This window comes from Globicephala melas, chromosome 7 (genome assembly GCF_963455315.2).
Source record: "Globicephala melas chromosome 7, mGloMel1.2, whole genome shotgun sequence".
In the NCBI taxonomy this organism is placed as follows: Eukaryota; Metazoa; Chordata; class Mammalia; order Artiodactyla; family Delphinidae; genus Globicephala; species Globicephala melas.
In genome coordinates this window covers 103,319,605-103,345,859 of record NC_083320.1, presented here as the reverse complement: position 1 = coordinate 103,345,859, position 26,255 = coordinate 103,319,605, and the positions used below count along the sequence as shown (strand labels likewise).

Below are 26,255 nucleotides of genomic sequence, written 5' to 3'. Positions count from 1 at the left end.
ATAAACTAAGTTGTCCAAGGTCAAAGAAACAAGGATGAATTTTATTAAAGCACTCATTCAAAATTACTGTTCTAATAGTAAATAGTAAAATAATATTTTTGATTTATGATCTGTTTGTAAAATGTTTCAATATTTATTGAAAGAGCATTTCACTGGCAACCTTTAATTTAACCATTAAGCCTCTTTGGGACTTGGGAGGTGGTGGCATGATTTGGTTGATTGGAACGTCAGAAAGATATTTGTGTTACAGTTTTCAAAGTCACAGATCAACCAAGAAATACAAGAGCCCAAGTACAACTTCCTATCTTTAGTCATAACACGTTGAGTACGTGTGTCTATATGAGTATGTGTTTTTGTAATTGAAGGTCACTGAAGCGTTCCTTCCCATGGGGCTGGAAGATGTTTTAGACATGCACGTTATTATCATGATTAGGGCCTGTATGGGAACAGCCAGCTTTGGTCATTATGGCTACTTTCTCTGGACATGCACATTAAACATTTGAGCTCGGATTTATTGTCCTAACCTTTCTAATCAGGACACTAGAGGAATGTTTTTCCTTGAGTTATCTAGCCTGGGGCATCAAAACACTGCCTCCAGTGTCTGCCCGCACGTCTTCTCTTCCCCTTCCCCATTGTGAGGACTGCCAAACACCCCACCTTCAGGCTGAGGTCGAACCTGGCCTCCGGGACAGTAATCCCGGCCCCTCAGAGGTAGCTGAAAAGCTTTACGTCAGTAGTTCTCAGTCCTGGCTGCAATGAAAACTAACCTAGATGGCTGTGCTCTCCCCGCAGTCACCTGACTTCACTGGTACAGAGTGGAGCGTGGACGTTGCTCTGTGTCTGGTCGGGGCTCCTTCCACTCTTGGCTGATCTTTAATGCAGTGTTGAGGCCCATCAGTTTAGACCGTTCCCCTGGGACTGAACCTCAGGCACGCAGGCTGCTGACGTAGTCTTGACCTGGTTGCCGCTAATTCTCTCGGGGCCCAGCCTGGGCCCTGGGTGTCTTCAGGGCGAGGCCTGGCCCTGCCGTTCCCCGTGCCTCCTCCACCTCTCCGCTTTTGTTCACCCTGCATGCTCAGCACCTAGCACAAGACCTGTAAAACAAAGTAGGCATTTAGTAAGTATTTTCAGTGAATTAATGAATGATAAATACCCAAAGAGAGGGCTTCCCTGGTGGCGTGGTGGTTGAGGGTCCGCCTGCCGATGCAGGGGACGCGGGTTCGTGCCCCGGTCCGGGAGGATCCCACATGCCGCGGAGCGGCTGGGCCCGTGAGCCATGGCCGCTGAGCCTGCGCGTCCGGAGCCTGTGCTCTGCAGCGGGAGAGGCCACAACAGCGAGAGGCCCGCGTACCGCAAAAAAACAAACAAAAAAACCCAAAATCTCTATTCAGCAAAACTATTCGTCAAAAATGAAAGATAAATTAAAATGAAGCCAGCAGGAGACTCTCATTTTAACCTCTCTGCCTCTTTAAAAAGGGCTCACCTGATTATCACCACACAGGATAATCTGCCCTTTAAGTCAGCCAATTAGGGAGGGACTTTAATTATACCTGCAGAACCCCTTCTGCCATGTAACGTAATTATGGGAGTGAAGTCCATCACATGCGCAAGTCCCGCTCACCCTGGGGAAGGGCTGTAAGGCTTACCCACCAGAAGACGGGGACCCTGGGGCCCACCTTACGCTCTGCCTACCAAGGCTTTGGTTTTCGGCGGCCTGGCATGAGTCTTCCATAGTTAGTTATTCGGTAGTTCCTTAGCTCTTACCTGAATAGGGAGCTTTTTTACCTAACTATGCAAATTGTAATGAGGTTCATGTTAGCAGGTGCATCTCTGCATTCTGAGCACCCGGTGAAATTTTTTTTTCATCCTCGAAGATATTCGTGGATTTGATTGTTTGGCTTTCAGTTGTATCCATCGAGCACTCACTAGGATAGGCTTGTTAAAGCACAGTATTCAAATACGTGTTCTTTTGCCCCATACAGGTGAATCCTTCCTGGAGATAGAGCCGCTTTTATTTAAATGCTCTGTTTTGCGGTTCCATCCACTGGATATTTATATAAATGTACATGCTGTTGTCAGTGATGCACCCGCCTTATCCAAGAATTTGAGATGTGTTCTAAAGATTGTCTAAATGAATATAGTGCCTAAGTAAATTAAAATGCTTAGAAATTGTGATATGGTATATATCACTCTGTGCTAAGATTTTAAATTGTCATCACTGTTATTTTAAATCTGCAAGGAAAGAAAACAGGCAGCATTTTCATCTGGATAATTTAGTGCACTAAAGACTTGCTTGCTTATCTCTTCTAAGTAGACATATGTTTTGCCTTGCCTGTAATCTGCAGAGTTATTAAAAGGTTGTATCAGGTGCTAGGGAAGTCTTGGTGATTTTCATGATCAGAAAAGCACTTTCTGATCATGAACCAAGTTCTCCTGTTGGTGCTGACTTAATTTCCTAAGAGTAGGGCAAGGTTACATTCTAAATACTAGAAGAGCCCTACAGTCTGAAATCTATGCAGTAAACTCTCATATTGACCCTATCCTTAGAGAATATTAATTTTATACAAACAGTACTCGGGAAGTTTGCAGGCAGTGCAGCGCCTCCTCGGTATATCTCCTATTTGGGAAACAACTTTAGACACATTTTAAGCTGACAAAACTCTTGATTCACTGACTTCAGTGTTTTTGATATTTTGTTTCTCTTTTTATGTCAGTGTTCTGGGGTGTTTCCTCTCAGAGGGAGTCGGGTGTTTGAATATTTAAGATGTTGAGGAGGGAGGAAACACAACCTAAACCAAAACACGACCCAGTCGTCAGGAGGCGCGCTTGCCTGGCTTGGACTGACTGGGATGGATGGAAAAGCCCCACCCAGCTTTAACTGGCCTGCTTTATTCCCAGAGTAACCTTTTCCATTTTTTAAGTATGGGAGTCCTGAGAGTTGTGTTGACCAAACTACACAGACATACGCTGGACCTTTCTTTTTTCTTTTTTTAACATCTTTATTGGAGTATAATTGCTTTACAGTGGTGTGTTAGTTTCTGCTGTATAACAAAGTAAATCAGCTATACATATACATATACATATACCCCCATATCCCCTCCCTCTTGCGTCTCCCTCCCACCCTCCCTATCCCACCCCTCTAGGTGGTCACAAAGCACTGAGCTGATCTCCCTGTGCTATGCGGCTGCTTCCCACTAGCTATCTATTTTATGTTTGGTAGTGTATATATGTCCGTCCTGCTCTCTCACTTCATCCCGGCTTACCCTTCCCCCTCCCCATGTCCTCAAGTCCATTCTCTACGTCTACATCTTTATTCCTGTCCTGCCCCTAGGTTCTTCAGAATCTTTTTTTTTTTAGATTCCATATATGTGTGTTAGCATATGGTATTTGTTTTTCTCTTTCTGACTTACTTCACTCTGTATGACAGACTCTAGGTCCATCCACCTCACTACAAATAACTCAGTTTCGTTTCTTTTTATGGCTGAGTAATATTCCATTGTATACACGTGCCACATCTTCTTTATCCATTCATCTGTTGATGGACACTTAGGTTGCTTCCATGTCCTGGGTATTGAAAATAGAGCTGCAGTGAACGTTGTGGTACTTGACTCTTCTTGAATTATGGTTTTCTCAGGTATATGCCCTGTAGCAGGATTGCTGGGTCATATGGTAGTTCTATTTTTAGTTTTTTAAGGAACCTCCATACTGTTCTCCATAGTGACTGTATCAGTTTACATTCCCACCAAGAGTGCAAGAGGGTTCCCTTTTCTCCACACCCTCTCCAGCATTTATTGTTTGTAGACTGTTTGATGATGGCCATTCTGACTGGTGTGAGGTGATACCTCATTGTAGTGTTGATTTGCGTTTCTCTAATGATTAGTGATGTTGAGCATCCTTTCATGTGTTTGTTGGCAGCCTGTATATCTTCTCTGGAGAAATCACTAGACCTTTCTTAATGCACTGTGTCTGTATTAGGATAATACAGTGTATTCTAGAGTTGACCTCTGTTGACTTCTGCCTCTGCTACTTTTTAGCAGTGTGAACAAGTAGTTTAACCTCTGAATCCTTGTTTATTATCCATGAAATGGGAATCATGATATTTGCTTTAGGCACTGTTGGGAGGACCAACTGCAATAAAGCATATAAAAACCTAGATAGATACTACTCTGTTTGTTGTTGTAGCTTCAGCTATTACTGCTTGAGGGTTGCTTTGGTTTTGCTGCTGGTCCAAATTTTTTCCAGCGTTAGGAAGATTTTTTTTTCCCATCAGGCAAAGGGAATGCGGTAATGACAATAGAAATTTTAATGGTATGTTTATATTTTAGGGTTCAGAATCCCTGTATGTTTCCTTATCATACGTGATTCTCTAACATTGAGCACCTGCTTTGTCAAGTGAACTAACAGATTTATTAGCCCCCAAATGTTGTTTTGAGAAAGGCGAGAAGTAAAGGCATGGCAAAGAAAATTAGAGATTATAAAGGTGCTGTTGCCTGGAGCAGGAAAAGTATATATAAATAGCCTTCAAAAGTCGACATTTCTATTTGAAAAAAATTTTAAATCTCTGATTATACATAGGCAGCATGTCCTAATCTAAAAGCTCAGAGTTTTACCATCAAATAAGATTTGAACTTCAGCTGAATATGACTGCCTCGCTCAAGTCTCATTTTGATCTGTTTTCAAGAACACTGTTACTTCCAGGAGGCGTTGTGATGATTATGAAGGACTTAGCCAATGATGGTGGTTTAACATTGGCAGTTCCTGTTATTATTCTTAAGGATACTGTTACTGTTCCGTTATTATTCACAGACTTTTAGATTGTATAATCTCTCTCTATATATATGACTTTAGAAAAGAAGCCAAATACCTGTACAGCTTACCAATAACCATGGTTTTGAGCGCGTGCTTCTTGTCTCTGATTAAACCCTACCCCTTTCCTGTTTGTCCGTCCCCGCTTCAGCGTAGTCGAATAGGTGAGGATTTCCCCACTAGGTCAGCCTCCACCTGCTCTGGGCCTGGAGAAGGAAACTTGGAAGAAAATTGTAAACAGGTAGATTTAAAACTGTGTGCTAACTTGCAAAAAGACACTTCAGTGTTTGCATTGAGATTGTTAATCCTGATTACCCTTGTGAAGACACAGAAGATTTTGAAGAACCCTAAAATTAACATAATACTACGTGAGCCAGAGCGTGCGTGCGCGTGCGTGCGTGCACCTGTGTAAATGTTGTGTTTTGGTATGTTTTATGATTAACTGCCTTCCCAAAGAAATAGCCACGTTGCAGACAGGCTTCTACCATATTTTAACAAAATAGCAATGGAGAGATACTAAATTTAAAATGTCTGAAGGTTTTGAAATACCTTCTCTTTGGTGGTTTTTCTAAAGCAATTTTAATCACAGTCTGAAGGGAGCAGTAATATTTGTTTAATAAATTTAAAAAGTCCTCTCCCCAAATTTTAAGTTCTCCATAATTAATACTGACACTGAAACATTTGTCAAAGTTTTATTGATCTCCTGTCTGGAAGAATCCTTTTCTGCTGTGAGGCACATGGCATTCAAGGCCATCGATAGCCTGCAGGTTCTTTTCAGACACTAGCAGTGAGATTTGAAGGCCCTTTTACCCTCACCGCCCAAGTTCTACTGTAGGGGCACAAGTGGGAGTCATTTCCTTTTAGGTCGCCACTTGGTCGTTAAAGTATGTCGCCCCAGAGTTGCCCGTTAGAAAACGTCAGCAGCAGAGGTTTTGGTTTGGTCTGGCTTTTCAATGGCCCTTCCTCACGTGGGGCAGGAGCTCCAAGTTGGGACAGCGACACCCTCTGGTTTTGGGCTCATTATTGAACACGAGCTCTGCCCCAGGCTTTTTAAAATGAATCTCTCCAGCCCATGCCCATATTTGGAATTATTCCTGCAGTGAGAGCATATTGATGGTAACGATAAATATAACCCAGTTGTCATCCTTGCCTGGACATTCTGGTATTCAGACTCCTCACTGATACAGAGAGTTGTAGATAAAATGTTTCAGGATCATAACAGTCTCATTCCTTTTAAAACTTTGATGTGAAATCTTTTAAAAATAATATACTTAAATGATACTTTCCATCCATTTCTGGAGCTTGGGTTTCAGAAAAAGATTTTACTTTGAAAACAGCTTTAGGCCAAAGGGTTACTTTTGAAAACTAATAAAATCATTTACATTTTATATTTTGGAAAATGCAAAAACAAATTATATTCACTTATATGCGTAAGTCACACACATACCATCTGTCCAACGAGTTATTTTCAGAATTCCCTGTCTTTCTATTTGATTTCTTATCAAAATTCAACTTTAGGGTTATTGAGAGAAGGTTCTTCAGTGGGTAGAAGTTGAAGTCTGCTGCGCTTTCTTTTCCCATATGACGAAAAGTCACTAATGTTAAGTAGCCACGAATTAGCACAGTCTCTAGGCCTGTCACCTTGCAGCCCTCTTGTTCTTAAAAGATCCTACCAGTTTTATAATTTGCTTCATGGAAAACCCCAAGTAAATTTTTAGTATCAGGTATCTTGTCATTCTGGGAAGAAATTAGGTCTAAAGACAGTGGCACATTTCACATAAAAACATGCTATTCAAAATGTGATAATACATTTAATAGTTTTCTAATGCCATTTTCAGCATTTTCAACTTTCTTATTAAATTGGTGATGCTGATTTTTTTTTCCCTTGGCCAAAACTCAAGTCTGCTTCTTTGCTTCTCTTTGAAGTGCAGTGTTTTCTGCATGCATTTTTTTCCAACATCTAATAAAATTTTTTTTAATGCACAGGTTACTTTGCATGATTTGGGGAATTTGCTTTTATACAAATCATATTAACAGTGTGTTAAACTGATGGTGAAATAGATTTCTTCAGATAACAATTTGTTAAAACTGTTCCAATAATGACATGTAGAAATGTGTGTTTTAGTACAATCAATAATAATGTTTTTTGCCTGTCTTGTGAAAGCACACTGGCCCTTATGATTTAATTTGGTTAGAGAGGCTATTAATGACCATATTTGGAAGTCAAGGGTAAAAGTAAGATCCTTTTGCCCAATGCTGTGCTTAATAAATGCTTATGACATTATGAAAGATAATTTTTTATTGTGTAAAATATGTTATTCTACTGATATTTCAAAATTTGTAATTAAGTTTTCATTTTGGTTAAATACATTTGGGTCTTTGGATTTGTTTTTTTTCCTTCTGCAGGTACAAAATAGTAATTTTATATTAACTGGACCTAGAATTAATTTTAACATTATAAAAGCATTGAAGTGGGATTTTTTGTGGGTGTTTCTTTCCAAAAAATTTCTCAGCAAACATGTTTCTATGTAATATTCTATATAGTGGAAAAAAATTTAGGATAATTACTGCAATCCTAAATATTACAGTCTTTGGAAAAATAAATGTTTGCTTCTAGTCGAAAGATTTTCATAATATGTTTTCCTTTCTTTTGACTCTTAGAAATTTGTAAGAAATGCCTGTTAGTACTAACTAAAATTTTCTTTTGGAATAGTTCTTCTAAATCAAAACCCTTGTAACTAACTCCGAGGGCACTGTTTTCGAAGCTCGAGCACCATAGCAGGCACGTAGCTTTCCGGGGAAGCCTGGGTCTCACTGCTGGTGTTCTAGCTGCTTGCTCTTCCCCACTCTGCTGCTATAGCCACTACGAGCATATGTTGTCTCTAATAAAGAAAAGTAGAACATTTTCCAAAAGGCAGAAGAGTAATAACTTTTTAATTCGTACCATGTAAATCTAGTTTGCTTCCCAAAGACTGTCTCTGTCCTCAATTCATAGATGTAAAAGTAGGAGTTTTTCAGATGTATTTGAACTCTATTTCTAACGTTTCTTAGTCGCTAGGAAAAGTGGTTTTTCAAGATAACACAGTGGTAGCTTGTTCAGAAACTTGTTCTTTCCAGGGTGTGCTAGGAGCTTGTCCGGTTCTGACTTACTAGAATGGACAATCTTAAGCCTTTTCAAATGTTCTGATTGTTTCATTGATGTACTCACCAGCTTTGTCCCTAGTGTTGGACAGCAGAGGAAAAAAGTTTCCGGAATTTATTGTTAATGTGCTGTTGTAAACTCCAAGGCCAGGGTGTTCAGTGAAACCAGGGCTGATTTCCCATATTGAAGTTTGGCTGTTTATAGTTGATGATGGTATTTCCTCTCAGTGCTGTTTGTTTTTTTTATGGCACAGATGTCCTCTTATTATTTATTCTACTCATACAAAACAGATTTCTTTTGAAAACAATTTTGGGAATTCCCTGGTGGTCCAGTGGTTAGGACTCTGTGCTTTCACTGCTGGGGGCCCGGGTTCAATCCCTGGTCAGGGAGCTAAGGTCCCGCGAGTCGCGTGGTGCGGCCAAAATAAATAAATAAATAAAATAAAGTAAAACAACTTTAACGAGCATTTTGACCAAGACAGGCCATTGTACGTGACGTAAATTAACCATCTCTTCCGTTTCTAGGCAGCACAGATTGTGCTCATCTCTCTGTTTGAATTGAACACTCCTGAATTTACCATGTTACTTGGTGCCTTGCCAAAAACATTCCAGGATGGTGCCACCAAACTCCTGCATAACCACCTCAAGAACTCCAGTAACACCAGTGTGGTGAGCGCTTGGGTCACGGTTGGTGGCCTCCACTTACCCGTCCCCGTGTAGAGCAGATGCTCAGTTGTGTCTGCCACTCTGTCTGCTCCAGCTGACAGCAGTCACTCAGCTTTGGGAATGCCTGCAGGACAGTTATCCATTTTGGGTTTGTATGCACTTAAAATTGACCTTATGATTCTGGAAAAAATCACCCTGATTATGCAGAATCTGCCCATTTATTTGCACGGGGGTTCAAGGGCCGAGGGGCAAGCGGAACTGTGTCCTGTATTTATCCCTCGCATGATGGAGCTCTTCTGCCTTCCCCCAGGGCTCTCCGAGCAACACCATTGGCCGGACTCCCTCTCGACATCCCAGCAGCCGGACCAGCCCCCTGACCTCCCCTACCAACTGCTCCCATGGGGGCCTGTCTCCAAGGTAATGCCATTTCAACAGAAGTGAAGACACTAAGGCACCCCGATGACTGTCTAGTTTCCTTCTAGGTTGTTAGACCAAGCTTAATACCGGAAAGTGTATGGGTACCAGGAGCCCACGGCTCCTATAGCCCTCACACAAATCTTAACCGTGTCACTTGGGGCAAAGTGGTTAGCTTCTATGGTGAAATGAGCGGTTTCTGCTGAATGGTCTCTGAGGTTCTTCTAGCTCTAAATGCTTTCTTCTAGTACCTTAAAGATTTTAAAACTGAAAGTTATGTTTAGAGCCCTGTTTCATGTAGAAAGCATTTAGGAACTCATCACCTACTCTGTCAGCGATAGGAGCACCTACGGGTATTGGATCGTCTAACTAAACCCTTTATAATCAGTCCACACATGGTCTGGGGTAGTTTCCACCCAAGTGGCCATTCTGGACTCACGTTTGAAGGCGAATGCTGCTCTGAGAAGGGATTGAGAACCTGAGAACTAAAACTGGATCAGCATTTTCAGACTCCTGTTGGGACCATGTGAACATTGGCCTAACAGAGTCTGGGGCAGTGACTTAGAAAGAGAAGAGAGTTTGCCTTGAGATCTTTGGATAACATTTCCCATCTGGCCAGAGCCCTTAGAAGTCCCTGCACGGCGGCTTTCATGACCCCCTGGCAGGTGTTGGAGTTTCTCATGGCCCCACTCAGAGTGGTGACCCTATAGGCCACAGCTTTTAGGAAGGAGCCAGAGGCTGGACCTGCAGGGGTCATGCATGTGTGTTTGGCTTCAAGAAATGCAGGGCTTTGAGATCACTAACAAGAATCAGGAGGCTGTGTCTTAAGGGTTGCTGACACCACAATCTTAAAATTGGAGGAAAATGTCACAAGTATGCCGTGTGCCATACCCTTTTAAGAGTTACCTCTTCAGCTGGAAGATAGCAAAATGTAAGTGCCTTCAAATTTAGATTTTTTTAATGCTCAAGACTCTTCCAAACTCCTCCATCCTTACCACTGAAGTTGTCTTCAGTTTCTCAAGTTATCATATAAATATTTTGGAAAATGTCAAATTTGTGTTTTTCTCTTGGAGAAACGAAATATTTTGTATACTTAGAGTATCCTAGTGTTTATATTGCTTTATGTTTCATCCTCCTAAGGTCCCCTGGTACTGTACGTAGGTAGAATGAAGCATAGCGTTATGTTTCCAGATTTGGTCTGTGTGGTCATGGTTTCAGCAGGCTGGTATAATTAGACGCTTGAGACCAAAAACTAATGGAAACATGTCTGACTTTCCCCAAGTGTGTCTGTGGCTCAGCGCACTTGTTTTTTAAATGTTACCATCTGTATCAAAACAAACGGTTTGTCTAAAGTGACCCCAGTGTTGGCAGTAAAATCATGGAGTTCTCCTCCTCGGTAGGAGAGAAGTTTATGGAGAAGTTGTCTTCTCTGTAAATTGTTGCCTTTGTTTAGAAATGGTACTGCTGCAACATTGGGAAATCTTTTCCTCCATAACACACAGTTCATACTTCTTATTTTTTAGTTATTTCATTAATAGGGTGGCACATTCTTTAGGTAATAAACAAAAGGTAAAATTCAAATGAAGTATTTTGTTATATGTGCTCATGGTCTAAGTAAAAGATTGGTGGGAGCTGCTAGCATAATCCAGCAGAGCTAAGACTTGGCTAGGTATTAAGCTTCATGGATGTCCAGATTATTTAAAAATTCTAATTTAGTTTTCCACGTCACCATATTCATTCTTAACTAGCCTGGCCTAAATGTTTACTGTTAGGGTTACAGGTGAGTGGAAGAAATGGGGAGACTTATTTTCAATCTTAAAAAGTCCAAGTGTGACCTAAATATTTTCTTATCAAGCAATTCTTCTTAAAGGGATTATTTAGTTGTGTAATTTCTTTCTTTCTTTTTAAACACAATATGCCTTCAGTCAGTGCATAAGTAGCCAGAATGGCCTTAGCCAACTTGAATTCAACAGGAGAAATAATTTTTCTCACAACCAGAACTGTCCAGAAGTGGGAAAAGCTGCCCGCATGTCATCATATCACGGGAAATATTCAAATGGGCTACATAACGTTCTACCAGGAAATTTATGAAAGGAATGAACTCTTGCACTAAAGAGGAGAATGTACTGGGTTGCCACATTCTAAGTAGGGATAGACCAATTCTACAGGATATAATCTCAGCTATTTTTCTGAGCGGTGCTCTTGAAACATTTATTTTCTGTGACCCGCTATTTTATCTTTCCCATTGGATGTTAGCTTTTTGTCCTTAAGGGGAAGAGTTACTGAGTTGTTTGTTTTTAATCTAACTTTGAGTATCAAAATAAACCAGTTACTTTTTTTTTAGTCCAAAAATTCTACACTCAGATTATGCTGGGAATAAGAAAATACTCTAACATGATGGACACATTTAATTTGATAGTTTAAAAAAAATCGCTAGTGAGGAATTCATTTTTGTCCACCCAGTAACATTAGAGAAGCCGTAGCAAACAAGTTAGACTTCTGTGGAAGTTCCATCCATCAGTCATCATTTCTGTGGGAGAGAGGAGTCCTGCTTCTTCCCAGCGAGCAAACAGATGCTCCAAGTCTTCGGGGAGAAGACGAATGGCCTGGAGTGTTCCATCATTAAACACACATTTGCCTTTCAGCTCATCTTACCGAGTGTGATCGATGCTAATTGAAAAACAGAGTTGCAAGGGGCTTCAGCAATTACGTGCAGTCCGTTCCCTTTAAGATAGGAAAAGCACGTGGCCGTCCTCACTCTGGTCTGCTGTGCATTCTTGACAAACATGCCGTGGAGCGCTCAGCAGATAACCTCTGGTAACCCAACAACAAAAGGCAATTTTAGGTGGATTTTACACTCATCCCGCCAGACGATCAAGCGTGTGCACAGACTCAAGGTGGGGATCAAGCTGGAGACCCCCTCCCACAGGGAGGTGCTGGCGCATCCTCTTGGTCCTCCCCCTACTGGCAGGGCCCCAGTTGAGGGGGTCTCCCGTGTCCTCTTGTGCCGCTGACTCAGTGTGTGGCCTAGAGGAGGCCTTTGGCCCTTCTGTGCCACGGTGACTGCTCCCCTCCACACCTTGTATTCCTTATAAAATGGGGCCTTCGCTGTCCTCAGGTGAAGACCAGCTCTGGACCACTGCTCTCAGAACCGCCATGAGTGCCGGGGCAGGCGCGCTGCTCCGTAGGGACCCTGGTCCTGTGGACCCCTTGGCCTGGTGTCCCATTTGCGGTCAGCTCAGTTCACGCCCGTCCCGTGTCTCTGGGTCTGTTGAACTGCAACAGTTGTTAGAACTCTGGCGGGGCCTTTGCACACCCAGGTCACTTAGGGACACCTGCCAGGTCAGGAGAGCCTGTGTTCTCAGGCGCACTTTAGTCCTCATATCAGGTCACGTGAGCATTCCCCCCTCTCGGAGCCAGCCTGTGGGCCATGGCCCGCCCCCCGCCCCCCCAGTGGTGCTGTTGTTTTCACAGAAGGAAATACCCATCTGAGGGTCGTCCTGGTGGGGGGACGCGTTGTCCCCTGCCTGAGTGATCTGGCCGGGTGGCACCTTCCCTGAGGCTTCCTGCTCTCGTCCCTTTGGTCCCATTTGAATTAAGGCCCATGAATCCTTCTTTGGTTCTTTCTGAAATAACTGATTGCATTATCTGCAAGTACATCTGTGTTTTTTGCATGTAAGTGCTTGTAATTTCCTTTACACACACACAGTCCTGTAGTTGGAATCTCATGTGATTTAAAAACATAAATGCAGGACTCAGAACTGGTTCTTGCCCCCGGATGGTACAGCATGACTCTGGGTAGAGCTTTGTCAGGGAGAGGGGCTCTAGGACACAGAGTGTAGTGCCGCCCTTGCCTGTCTTGTCTCTTTCTCTGACTCTCGTCTTCTGATCACCACAGTCGGTTGTGGGGTTGCAGTGCCGATGGGTGGTCGAAGCAGCCAGCTCCCTTTCCTCAGCCTAGCTCCATCCCCACCGCTCCCTCCCACAAGACTCTCAGGCGCCCTTACTCTCCCAGGTAATGAGCTACCTGTTCCACTTCTCTGAGGTGTCACAATATTATTGCACTTCCAACGTCGCCTCAGGTCTCTGGGGAAGCCTCTCCGCCGCCTCCGGCTGAGACCAGCGGGGCTAGAGCCTTGGTGAGAAGTGTGAGCCAGGGGCGTGGCCTCGGCCAGACCTCTCGAGGACGCTCCTACGGTGCCCCCAGGAGAGGGGACCATTGCATCAACTGGCCACATCCACCGACATCTGTGGTTGCAGCGCTCGGGCCCTGGAAGGGGCTCGGGCGACGCATGCCGTCAGGGCCGCGACCGGGCGCGGTGTCCCCAGCCTTCTGCTCGACCGCACAGGGCTGCTTCCTCCCGAACCTGAGGTCCTGAGTCCGGCTGTCAGTGGTGTGGGCCAGTGTCCTTCCTGATGTCCCGTCCTGATGTCCCGCATGTGCTGATAGTCTGAGGACTCAGATCCACAAAGGCAGCCCCGAGAGGTGCCCTCCCTGTGACATCCCATATAGGGGGCCCAGCACCGGGCGGGAGAGCCGTGGGGTCCCCACAGGCTTCCGGCTGAATGCGACAGTGCTTTACAAAGGAGGCTCCATGGGCTCCTACGGATTCATGTTTGAGGGTCTCTTAGGTGCTTTTTATAAACGTCCAAAGATCAGAGGATCCCTTCCCTGGAGCCCTGTGATTACATGAGCAGAGGACGGAGCAGTCCAGCTGCCTCTGCGGTGTGAGATGACTTTGAACCCTCTGTGATAGGACGAGGGTAAAGACAAAACAAAAAACAGAAGTCTGTTACTTTTGAATGCCTCAGAGATAGCTTTTGCACAGAAGATTTACATTCTTACTTTATGTCCTCGACACAGTGAGACTGTATGTAGTAAACAAGCCAGCTAAGTGTTTTAACAGCATCTTCCTTCGGAAACTCTCCCAGTTCTGAAAGTAGCTTCTAAAGCGTGCAGAGACGCCTGTGGTGACTGTCCAGATGCAGGTTGGGGCACGGGCACGTCGACAGTGACACGGCTGCGTCCTCAGTGTTAATAAAGCGTGCCACTGCATTTGTCTTAAAGGTTAGTCATGCCTCAACGTATCAGACCGGTTGATTGACCGTCTCCCAGTACACTGACCTGTGTGCCTTACTGGGCACCAAGCTTCACCCCCAGCCAGTCTTCCCATCCGGCCACTGAGACCACCCTCCAGAGGACATCTGTTCCCAGAATCACCTTTTACGCGTGTGTACAATGCTACAGCTAGCGCTTCACAAACAACTATCACTTCTGTTAACTGTCGGAGGGAGAGAGAGTGGACCCAGCGACCTTTGCACTTAGAGAACCTATCGGTTACATAAAACTAAGAGGAAATCTGTATCTTTTCTCTTTGCTCTTCACCAAAACCCTATCGATTCATGAGAAGGAACAATTATCCTCATTCCACACCTAGTATCTTTTCCCTACAAAATGACAAAGAAGACGCTCTCAGAAGGCACACTTCCTGTCTCCGGCTTTTCTTTCCTTGGTGACCTGACCTCACGCATCTCCCCGCCTGCGCTGTGCAGCCTTTCTGCAGGGTGAGGCCAGAGCCGCCTTCTGCCCCGGTATTGGGTGCCCTGGCCTGACCTCAGGTCAGTGAGTATTGACCGATTGAGCAACTCTTCCTAATCTAAAGAACCCTATGGAAACCTTTCTGGAGTCTAATCACAGTGTTTACAGACGCCTAGGACCTGGCCTTTAACCTAAGGGATTATACCTCCGAGCTAAAACAAGACAGAATGTGAGGGCGGGTGGCAGATTGGGGTTCACCCAACCAGGTCTCTTCTAAGCAGAGCTGCTGCCTCCCCCTTGCTGTTCCCTTGTGGGTATTGCTTGTCGGGACCACATCACCTGTGATTCCCTGATGACGGCATCCACGGGAGTGTCCCTTTTTCCCTATGAAATATGGGCTCACGGGTATTGACTGGAAAAAACGCAAACGCCAGAACGTGAAATGGCAAGGAAAGCAACACTGTCTGCTTCCCTTTAGAGGAAAATAATGCTCTCTCTCACCTGGAGCTCACAGTTTCCACTTCATACCAAGGAGATGCTTCAAAGCTCAAGCTAGTGAGTCTAAAAGAAGTGTCCCCAATAGATTGTGCCTGGCCGTGCGCACGTTCTCCTAAATTGGAAGTCTGAGTTGGTTTATTAATTGAACGTAAGAAGGAGGAACATTAACTGGCAGAATCCTTTATTTTCCTATTTTAAAGAGAGGCTGCTATCATGCTAAAGTTATGTGAACCGAAATGAGGTATTTTAAGAAAGTTCAGGGTAGGAATAATGGGATGAACTACATGAAACCTAACATCTTCTGAAGCGACATGGAGAATAATATTGTGACATCCCTTAAAAGCTGAACGTCCCCCAGACTTCCTCCTGTCCGTCCCTCCATCCTTCCTGTTTTGTTTGGTTTTTTCCCTTTTGCATGGGCTATGTTACTCTTTTTGGTTGTTGTGATTAATAGTATTTTCAGGCATCTTTTTACATCTCGTATACATATTTTTTGTTTAAGTCACATTCAACCTTTATTTATGAAAAACGGTGTACTGGCCAGATGTATAAATGCCTTTGCTCACACATAAGCTGGTGCTGTGCTGTTCTAGAAGGGGCCGGGGAGGGGAGCGGTCAGGGGGCCCCAGTGCTCCCCAGTCACGCTTTCTTCATGCCAAAGGAGTATTAGATAATGTTATGAACTTAGAAGGGGTTGAAATCTTGAATTCTGTTCAGGTTTTTTGATTCTGCTTCCTGCCAGCGTATACACGGAGTCTTAGCTGTAAACGTGTTGAAGCTCACATTGCTTTTTGTTTGATGGCCAGAGCCAGTCTTTGAGTTGGCGTGTGTTTTTGTGAGCTCTCCAAGTGCAGTTGGGGTGTCTGTGTTCTTTCATTCATCAGAAGAGAAGAATGGGTTCTACCTGGGCCAGGTTTGCAACAGGAGAGTGAATTCATCTCGCAGGGTGAATGAATTCAGATCTTGTACTCTGGCAGGACCCATCCGGCCTTAGAAAACACTCGGGTCGTTACAGCCTCCAGCCAGTAGAGGTCTGGCTACTCCAAGTGAGCGCTGTTCAAATCTTGTCTTGTTCATCTGCCCAAACCTTTAAAAAAAAAAAAAAAAAGTGTGTGTGTTGAGGGGGAGGTTGGTAAACATTTTTTGTTTTTAAGTTACAGGGAAGTTTCCTCTCAACAGAATGCACAGGCCTGGCTGGGTTGCCCTTAGCCGGGGTTCCCACCAGTGGGTGACTGGTTTCAGTTATTTCTCTTTGGAAGAAGAGAAAGATCGGTCTTCTTTAGTCCTTAAGAGTGAATGTTGTTGAATGCTTACTTATATACAGCCAAGGATTCTTTTAATGTCCTTGGCAGTTCTCAGTATAGCTCAGGACTGTCTGGAGATAAAATTAGACCGACTCATCCGATTTTTTCTTGAATACTTTCTTGGAGCAAGTGACGGTTTATTCTTTTTGAGGGAAGGTAATGGTTTTTGTTCTTAGGATCTTCTGTCTGTTTCATTGTACTTTTCAAACATCTAAAGGTCACTTGTTGATACACTGCGTTACGCCAGAAGGCTGTTGAGGATTTTTGCTTTACTTTGTGTTTTGCTGTGTACGCTAAATGTCTGAAAGGACGACAGTTGACGTCACTTTTCTGTAAGGGACAAATATCTCTTGCTTTTTGGAGTGCTTTTAGATATTCATCTGGAAGTGTGACTCATCTTTATAAGATCTGCTTTCACTGTAAAACTCCCACTATCCGCGTCTAGAAGAATTTGGTTATTCAAGCCAATTCCTGGATTAGATGGCCTGAGAGGCTTTCAGGAGTCCGTTGGTGGATCTGACTTCGAGGCATTTTCTACTCTGGGGTTTTATTTCATAGGTTTCTGATACTGGTGAGCATAACCCAGCTTTCTGAGGTCATGCACTTTGCTCCTTTAAAATTTGTGTGTAATAACTAGCTTTCTTTTCATTTATTTGTACATTTGAGACCAGTAACAACCAAACTGCTTTTTTCCATCTTCAAGATACGAAAGTTATTTTTCCACGTCCATTAACCTCGTGCATCGTCACCAGTTGTCACTCTTTGAGTTCCTGCATTCTCGTGGTTCTTGTTTCCCACTGGCTCTTATTGAGTGCTGATGTCATGTGTTTGGGACCAGATCTGACAAGGAAGCTGTATGATTCAATTGTCCAGTGGTGGTACTCTTAACAAAAGATGTCTTCCTTATCATTCCAAATCACCTAAAGAAACTATAATTATGTCTTACTCCGTAAATGATTAGAAGTCATTTTTACCCATACCTCAATTTTATGCATGTGCCTTAATTTAAGAAATGAAATATTTTTGCTCTTTAGCATGCTGGACTATGATACCGAGAACCTGAACTCTGAAGAAATCTATAGTTCTTTGCGTGGAGTGACAGAAGCCATCGAAAAGTTTAGTTTTCGAAGCCAGGAGGATCTGAATGAGCCCATTAAAAGAGACGGCAGGAAGGACTGTGATGTCGTGAGTACCCGCAGGCTAACAGGGCCATTCATCAGTGAGGGGGCGGTCACCACCCAGGCCGGTAGAGAGCTGTGTGTCCCTTAAGGGATACTCCTGAACGCTGACCGCGGGGATTACTGAACTCCAACATTATTTTTATCTCGTAGTTAGAATGGTATGATTTTAAGAGGCCCAAGGCAACTTTACGAAATTGCAGCAGCCCTCAGCTATCTTGGTGAAGAATGTTAAATGCCCTTTTTCTCAGCTGGCTTTCATTTGTCCTGGACACGTTTTTGTTCCTCTGATATGATAAAAACAGTGAGCCTGCGCCCGACGCCAGCGTGGCTCTCCGTGAGCTGCAGCCTCCTGCAGAGGGGCAGAGTGGCGCAGGACAGATCTGCAGAGGAGACGATGTCACCCTCTGAGCACGGAGGCCACGAGGTCACGAGGCACTTGTCGGGTCAAGTAGGAGGTTGTCGTCTGAGAGGGGCCTGTGAGAAGGCAGAGGGATGGGAGTGGGCACGGGGGGAGGGAGAGGGTGGGCGTGCCCTGGTGTTGGGGAGGCCCTGGGAAGAGAAGGGCCCTCACACCAGGGGGTGCACAGCCATCGTCCAGACTACTCTGGGGTCCCTGAAGAATCTGAAGGGTTTTTAACCAGGGAAGAGCCATGGTCCCACGCACGTCTGAGGAGGGTCGCTGTCACTCTGCGATGGGGAGTGCCCCAGGAGGGAGCTGGGTCGTGTAGCGCGTGAGCAGAAGCGGGAGAGCCGGAGAGTCCGGCAGGGACTGTTGAGGAAGTGCTGCTGCACCGCAGTGAGGTGATGTCACGGGGAGAAGAGGCGGTGTGGACCCCTGTGGAGCGCAGTGAGACATCCAAGCAGACGCAGCCATGGGCCTTCGGGTGCGCAGCCTGGAGTTGAGGCTGGCGATTTGGGCTGCAGGTGGAGGTTTGAGGGACACTGACTAGATGCTTGATGGTAACTGAAGAAAAGTAAGTGAAATCAGCCAAGTGGAGGAGGGTAAGGGCCGAATCCTCAGGAGCATCACCACGAAGGGAAAGACAGAAGAAGCGGGCTCAAGAAGGAGAGCAGAGGAGAATGTGGCGTCCTGGAATTTGAGGGGGGCTGTCGGGAAGGATGTTCCAGCCAAAGGGGTCTCGAGTCAGACGTGGACTGAAAGGGCTCCACTGGATCTTTTTTTTACTGTCTGCATTAAATAGTCTATTTTAATCTAGAATATTTAAACCACACACAGTTACTCACCGGTGTTTGGATGTAGGGCCAAGACCTTTTCTTTGAGATTGGGCCCCCGTCTGGACTTCCATCTTCTTTTTCTTAAATAGCTTTTAGACCTAATCACAGTCTGCAGTTTCCAGGGTTAGTTTCTCCGGGAGTCCATTGGGTGTTGTGAGCAGAGCTGAGAGCAGAGCTGGGAGTGGACACGAGGTCACAGTGGGCCGAGGGCCGACTCGAGCACAGGCTGGAGCGAGGAGGGGCCGACGGCGGGTGTGCAGTGGGAGAGACCTGGCCCGTGTGGCGAGAAAGGTGTTGGCTCTGCAGTGGGGGCAGTGGACGATTCATGGACACGGGTCCTTAAGGACGTGGGGAGGTGGCGAGACGGGGGCCCTGGGGGAGCGGGTTGGCCTTAGCCAACCGGGAGCGGGTTGGCCTTAGCCGGGAGAGGAGTGGGCCTGTGGGAGCAGGACTTGGAGGGTGTCCACGCTGGCAGCTCTGCTGTCCACGGGCAGCGCTTGTGCTGAGGAGACGGGAAAGGCTTCTGAAGTGCATGCGAGGAACTTGGGGTCGGGTGTGGTTCTGATCAGGGAAACAGAAGTCCTGCCAGGAACAGCAGAGGCCCCAGGAGAAGCTGGATGACGGAGGTGTATAGCCAGCATGTAAAGAAAAGAAGGAAGAAAAAACACCTTTAGAGAGAGCCACCATTAACACTTGGGTGTGCATCTTTCTGTCCCCTTAGGTGTACCTGCACATGTCTGTGTGTGCAGGGGTGTATGGAGTGTGTTCTTTAAGGTAAAGCTGACTTCATAGGGTGCCTCCTGTGTGGTGTCATCTTTCATGTGCCTTCTTGTGGCTGGATGATAGTTCAGCGTAAGGATGTCCTCGGTGCCCTATTTGGGAACGTTTAAGTTGTTTCCAACTTTTCAAAGTATGAAAAAACACCATGCCAGATGTTGAAAGGAGTGGGGGGAAGGTGGAGAGAGCAGGCCCGTACCAGGATGGGGAAGCGGGGGGCCAGGAGGGGCTGCGGGACTGGCAGGGGGTGGCAGACGGGGCGCTGACGGGTCTCGGCTCAGAGGGGCGGGGAGGGGAAAAGGAAGAGTTGAGGAAGTCCAAAGTCAGCATCTTCGCCACTCGTCACCAAATGTTAGCTAAGAAGCCGCTATAAAAGTGCACTAAGTGTGGAAGAGTCAGGCACCCGCATCTCTCTGCTCAAGCTTGACCAGCGGGCCCAGTCTGGTCAGACAGAGTCCGTCAGGGCGCAGGTCACATCCAGGGGGAGGGTGGGTCACACAGGCAGAGACAGACACAAACGCGTGCATGTCCAGCCTTCCGGGCAGTTACAGAAATCCCACAGGCAGATTCTGAGGTTCCATTTCTTTGTTTCAAGTAGAAATTAGAGCACTTGATGCCAGAAGGGACATCGGGAACGAGTGTAGTACTGATGGCCTGGAAAATTGATGCGGCTCTTTTGGAGCTCAGTGAAAAGGCATATTCAGCAAAAGCGATTTTAAGTTTCATATCCTTTATCCAAAAGTCTAACTTCTGGCAATCTGCGCCGAGTAACAAACTTGACAAAAGGGAAGAAAGACGTTATTTACACAAAGTAGCTTATTTCAGCATTATTTATAATAGCAAGAAACAAAAACATTAAGGAAAACACAGAAGGGGAATCAGGCAGTAAATCTTATTAAAACACAAGAAATAGTGGTGTGATTAAACATTATGGCTGCAAAGTTTTTATTTACGTGGGACGTGCTGATCCTTTGAGGAAAGCAAAATATATGCTGTTCTGTGCACTGTGATTCCCACTCTATAAAATCTGCATGCAGACTAAGACTGGGGTAATATAATATACCGAGTTAAGAAAGTACGATTTTGTTGTTAAAAGTGATTAGTATTAGGAGTTTAGTTTTCTATTTTTCTTTTTTTAAATAAATTATTTTATTTATTTTTGGCTGCATTGGATTTTCGCTGCTGCGCGTGGGCTTTCTCTAGTTGTGGCGAGCGGGGGCTCCTTCTGGTTGCGGTGCACGGGCTTCCTCTCACTGCGGTGGCTTCTCTTGTTGCGGAGCACAGGCTCTAGGCACAAGGGCTTCAGTAGTTGTGGCTCTCGGGCCCTAGAGTGCAGGCTCAGTAGTTGTGGCACGTGGGCTCGGTAGCTGTGGCTTGTGGGCTCTAGAGCTCAGGCTCAGTAGTTGTGGCGCACGGGCTTAGTTGCTCCGTGGCCTGTGGGGTCTTCCTGGACCAGGGCTCCAACCCACGTCCCCTGCATTGGCAGGCGGATTCTTAACCACTGCGCCACCAGGGAAGCCCTAGCTTTCTTTTTTGAATGTCTGAAGTTTTTAAACCCTTTCTCCTTTTATAAATAATCTTTTCATTATATTAATCATATACGTTTTACTTTTAGAAGAGAGTTACAAAGAGAAAAAAATTAAAATCATCCATGAATCATCTTATACCGAGAGAAAACCCCTGTTAAGTCTCATTTTGTTCATGTCTGTACACATATTATATATTCTTTTATATCCTAACAGTTATATTAGGACAAAATCTTCTGGGTGGGATGTGTAAGAACCAAACGCATCCCAGCAGTTCCACTAGGTGTATATCCAAAGGAAATGAAAGAAGGGACTTGAACAGATATTTGTGTACCAGTGTTCAGAGTGGTGTTAGGCACAGTAGCCCAAAGGTGGAAGCAGCCCGAGTGTCCATCAACAAATAAACGGATAAACAAAACGTAGTGTGCACATGCAATAGAATATTATTCAGCCATAAAAAGGAATGTAATACTGACACATGTTACAACGTGAATGGACCTTGAAAACATTATGCTAAGTGAAATAAGCCAGACATAGAAAGACAAACACTGTGTGATTCCACTTATATGATGTCCCTAGAACAGTCAAATTCATAGAGACAGAAAGTAGAACAGAGGTTTCCAGGGCTGGAAGGGGCAGGGAGTTATTATTTAATAGGTACAGAGTTTCGGTTGGGGAAGATGAAAAAGTTTTGCCCAAAGTATAACATAGTGGTAATGGTTACACCACATTGTGAACATGTTTAATGTCACTGGATTATACGCGTATGAATTACATGATTGACTTTTTAACATACATATATAAAACTACAATAAAAACCGCACAAAGGCATAAGCGTGGGTGACAGCGGTGCACCTTGTCAGCAGCACAAGTAAAAGGTGCCACAGGGCTCACCAGGGTGGTCTGGCTGCCTGGAAGTGGTTCCCCCACTGTCCTGTAGTCACGCGTCTGAGATGAGGGAAGTGACCGTTTTGCTCTGTCCCCTTCAGTCAGCCACACTTGCTCTGTTCCCTGCAAAGGGAGCCAGACAGGCCAGTGTGCACAGAAGAAAGGACCTCGGGGAGAGAAGGGGGTCAGAAACATGACACAAGGGCCAGGGGCCCAGAGGTTTCACTAGTTGAAGACAAAACTCAGCACATATCAGGAAAAACATTTTCAGACAATATTAAAGACCTGTTCTTTGACCAGTGTAAAGACCAGTTCTGAGAGTCAGAAATCCCCAAAGGAAAAGCCATCTGCCTGGGGGATGTCATGTTCTCCATAGTGAGACGTTTCACCACTTGAGGGGAATATAGCAGGGGACTTGTGGGTGGTGGGACCACTGTAGGTCTCGAGAGGGTCATCGGGGGAGCGTTTGTCCATGGCGTTGTGTCAGGGTGTCAGTGAGAAAACCCGTCCTGTCGGTGGTGAAGGAAGTTGGCTGGGGTGTTGTGGGCACCTGAGGTTCCTGGGGAACTGGGGGTGCCAGGTGTGCAGACTGCCTTCTCAAGGGCTCCTCAGAATTTCATGTCACTAATCTGTCAAAAATGAGTCAAATTAGTCAGCAAATGCAAAGTAAAACAGACATTCCTTGTAAACTAATGAATGAATAGATGAGAACATCAGCGTGTTCTGTCCCCTCTGAGGTAGCTTATGAGCTAGGTATTTACAAATGGAGGCACTAACAACCGTCCTTTTGTCAGTGGCCAGACTTCAAGTGAGAAATCTCTGGCTCTCCTAATAATTGTGAAGATTTAAAGGAAAAGTTTGAGACAAGCACTGAAAAGGAACTGACAGTGTGTTGTGCCCCAGGTGTCCCGCGACGGTGGCATCACCTCCCCCGCCACAGAGGGCCGGGGCGGCAGCGACGCAGTGGAAGGAGGCCGGACGGCTCTGGACAACAAGACCTCCCTCCTCAACACCCAGCCCCCGCGTGCCTTCCCGGGGCCACGGGCGCGGGACTACAGCCCCTACCCCTACTCGGACACCATCAGCAGCTACGACAAGACGGCCCTGAAGGAGGCTGTGTTCGACGATGACATGGAGCAGCTGCGAGACGGTCTGTCTCTCTTGGTGCCACTCCCACCCCCCACCCCCCAACCAGGGCAGCTCCGGGCACGCGAGGGTGGACTGGGGGCCTGCTCTGCTCAGTCGTCTGTGTGCCTGGGCGCGGGGTCACACAGAGGATCCATGGGGAAGGCCTTGTGAGGAACCACGACCCGGGCGGTGGTAAGAGCGGGGCGTGGGCAATGGGGCGCCCGGGTGCAGCCTCTGGTGTGCGCTTCCCCGTCCCGCTCTGTGGCCGGGAGGCCCGGAGCCCTGTTGGGTGGCTTCCCTCTGCTCTCTCAGCAGCATTTGAGCCAGGTCTCCCGAGCTGCTCATGTCACCTTCGGTCCTGTAGGTGGGGAGGGGATCTAACCTGCCCTGGGCACCTGCGTGGCGTGTGCTGGCTGCTGAGACAGGGATCATTCCCATCATACGGGTTAGGAAACTGAGGTCCAGAAAGGTGAAGTTACTGCCCCAGGTATAATAACACACTTGATATGGAGCAGAACTGGTCTGGGTTTTTTTCTGACACTTGTGTTAAGACCAGTGCCCATTACTGAGTAACGAGTGAGTACCTATTGCTATGAAGTATTTTTATCTGGAAGTTATTTTTTTCTCTTTTCACCTCACTGGCGTGTTCATGTGTTTTGGTTTATTTCAACTTAATAATTAATTTAAAAAATCTTATATATGTATACTTTGTTTCCAAGTCTGCTATTTTATGTTGTTTTCAATTTTGAATGAAGAATTATATTAGGACCTTAAATCAGAATTCTAAGCAGTTAACATTCAGTGAAGGCCTACTGTGTGTCGCAAAGGTTGTGGCTTGCCAGGGCTGGCTGTGCAGGGAAACGAGACACAGCCCCCGGCCCCAGTGTGCAAGGCCCCGTCAGGGGAAACAGGCTCATCGTGGTGGCAGGCGTAGAGGCGAGGGCCATGTTAGCAGTGGCTGCTGGATCCAGGGGAACATGAAAGGAAGAAAACTGCGCTCTCGGTGGATCAGGCAGTGATGGGACCCTAAGACAGAAGGGAAGGCCTTTCACGGTCTGAAAGCACAAGTAGCTTTGGGGCTTGAGAGCGTGACCCCTTGGCTGTTGATTGCTACTTGCCAGTGGGGAGCAGGTCGGTCTGTACCCAGCCGTCCGTCTGCTGGGCAGGAGGCTGGTGGTGGAGGGTTGACTTGGACTTGCGCTGCCTAGGAGTTGTGGACCATTGCCTTTCTTTGCTCATAGAGCTGGCACAGCGTTTAACTTACCCAGTTGTTGGTCTTGTTTAAGACAGACTGGAGATTGGGATGTTGGCTGTAATTTATCCACTAACCATATGCTAAAAGGCGTAAAGGAAAAGGTAGGATGGCAGGGGCGGAGATGAGAGGGTTCTTGAAGACGTCAACTTTCTCATTCTTAGAAGCTAAAGAAATATGTGAGTACAAATTTAGGTTCCTAATGATTTGTCTTTGTTTTTTCATCCTTTCTACTTAAAGTGAATATTCAGAGTTGAGGTCTCTTAAAACGGGGGTCCACACCCCCTGGGCCGTGGACCGGTACCAGTCCGTGGCCTGTTAGGAACCGGGCCGCACAGTAGGACACGTGAGCGACGGGCGAGCGAGCGAGGCTTCATCTGCTTCCCGTCGCTCACGTCACCGCCTGGACGATCCCCCACCCCCAGCCCCGGTCCGGGGAAAAATTGTCTTCCACGAAACCGGTCCCCAGTTCCAAAAAGGTTGGGGACCACTGTCTTAAAAGAACACAGAAAGAGAAGGGATATGCCCCTCTTCCATATAAACCACACCCAAGTCCCTGCAAGCAGTTATGCTACGTGATGTTGGCAGGCCTGGCCGTCGGTGAATGGACAGTCCGTGGGTAGCCTAGACGCCGCGATCCGTGTTTGTTTACACTCTGGACGCTCAAGAAGGGAATGGGGATGAGTGGGTCAGACACGGTGGTGGGGGGCCTGGAGGAAACTGTGCCCAGTGGGTCTGAGAGTAGTGAGGGTGTTCCTGGCAGGGCCTGGCTGAGGATGGTTGCAGGGAGCGGAGTTGGGAAGAAGACGATGCAGGAGGGGCTTGGGGGGGTTCCTCCTCTTTGTCTGAAATAGGAGGGAAAGAGGCCGGTCAGGTCGGGAAGGGCGCTGCGTGTCGGTCCCGGAGCACTAGACACCTGTTCTCACCCGTTCTCACAGTTAACCTGGCTAGGTGACCTGCTGGGGGTGTGACGTGAGGCCAGCACCCAGCGCGGCCCACCTCCTGGAGTCAGGAGGGCGGGGGTGCTGAGCATCTGTCTTGTGTCCCCCAAGTGCCCATTGACCACTCGGACCTGGTGGCGGACCTCCTGAAAGAGCTGTCCAACCACAACGAGCGGGTGGAGGAGCGCAAGGGCGCCCTGCTGGAGCTGCTCAAGATCGCGCGCGAGGACAGCCTGGGTGTCTGGGAGGAGCACTTCAAGACTGTCCTGCTACTGCTGCTGGAGACGCTGGGGGACAAGGACGTGAGTGACCCCCCTCCCCCCTCCCCCCTCTCCCTCCCTTTCACTCCCCTCTCTCCCTCCCCCTCCCCTCCACCCTCTCTCCCCTCCCCTCCCTCCTCCCTCCCCTCCCCCTCCGCTCTCTCCCTCCCCTTCCCTCCCTCTCCCCTCCCCCGCCTCCCTCCCCTCCCTCTCTCTCCCCCTCTCCCCTCCCCCTCCCTCCTCTCCCCCTCCCCCTCTCCCCTCCCCCTCCCTTCCCCCTATCCCCTCTATCCCCCTCCCCTCCCCCTCTCCCCTCCCCTCCCTCTCTCCCCCTCCCTCCCACTCCCTCCCCCCTCCCCTCCTGGGTGGCCAGGCCTGGGCCCACAGCTCCCCTCCACTCCTGTGCTGTGCTTCCTGTTGGCACCAAGACAGCTTTCAGGTTTTCTGGACCCAGTCAGTTAGCGGACACAGGCCCCACCCTGGCCTCTACCCAAGTTTTTTCTGTAATTGGGTTTGTAGTCGTTGAGGGAGACGTGCTCCCTCTTTGGTCCCTTTCACAAAATTTCTTAAGACTTTGCTAGTGTAGGAATGTGGCTTGTTGTTTTATGATGGGGTTTTCTTCCTTAGGAGTTTTATTTATGCTTCACATGCAGTTGAGAGATCAGAGGCTCACTTTTGGAAGACCATACTAAACCCTA

The 26,255-nt window shown here is 46.6% G+C and overlaps 1 protein-coding gene across 30 annotated transcripts in view; it reads left to right on the top strand.

Moving 5' to 3' along the window:
• CLASP1 (cytoplasmic linker associated protein 1) overlaps positions 1–26,255 on the top strand; it is a 264,028-nt gene that overhangs the window by 213,140 nt on the left and 24,633 nt on the right. For 19 of the 30 annotated variants that reach the window (XM_060302562.1, XM_060302560.1, XM_060302548.1 and 16 more), the window contains 6 exons: positions 8,473–8,616; positions 8,924–9,030; positions 12,926–13,042; positions 17,403–17,553; positions 22,880–23,126; positions 25,409–25,599. In XM_060302562.1, coding sequence (XP_060158545.1) covers positions 8,473–8,616; positions 8,924–9,030; positions 12,926–13,042; positions 17,403–17,553; positions 22,880–23,126; positions 25,409–25,599 — 957 coding nt within the window. The remainder of the gene's footprint in view (positions 1–8,472; positions 8,617–8,923; positions 9,031–12,925; positions 13,043–17,402; positions 17,554–22,879; positions 23,127–25,408; positions 25,600–26,255) is intronic. The other 11 variants (XM_060302570.1, XM_060302569.1, XM_060302571.1 and 8 more) reach the window with 1 other exon arrangement.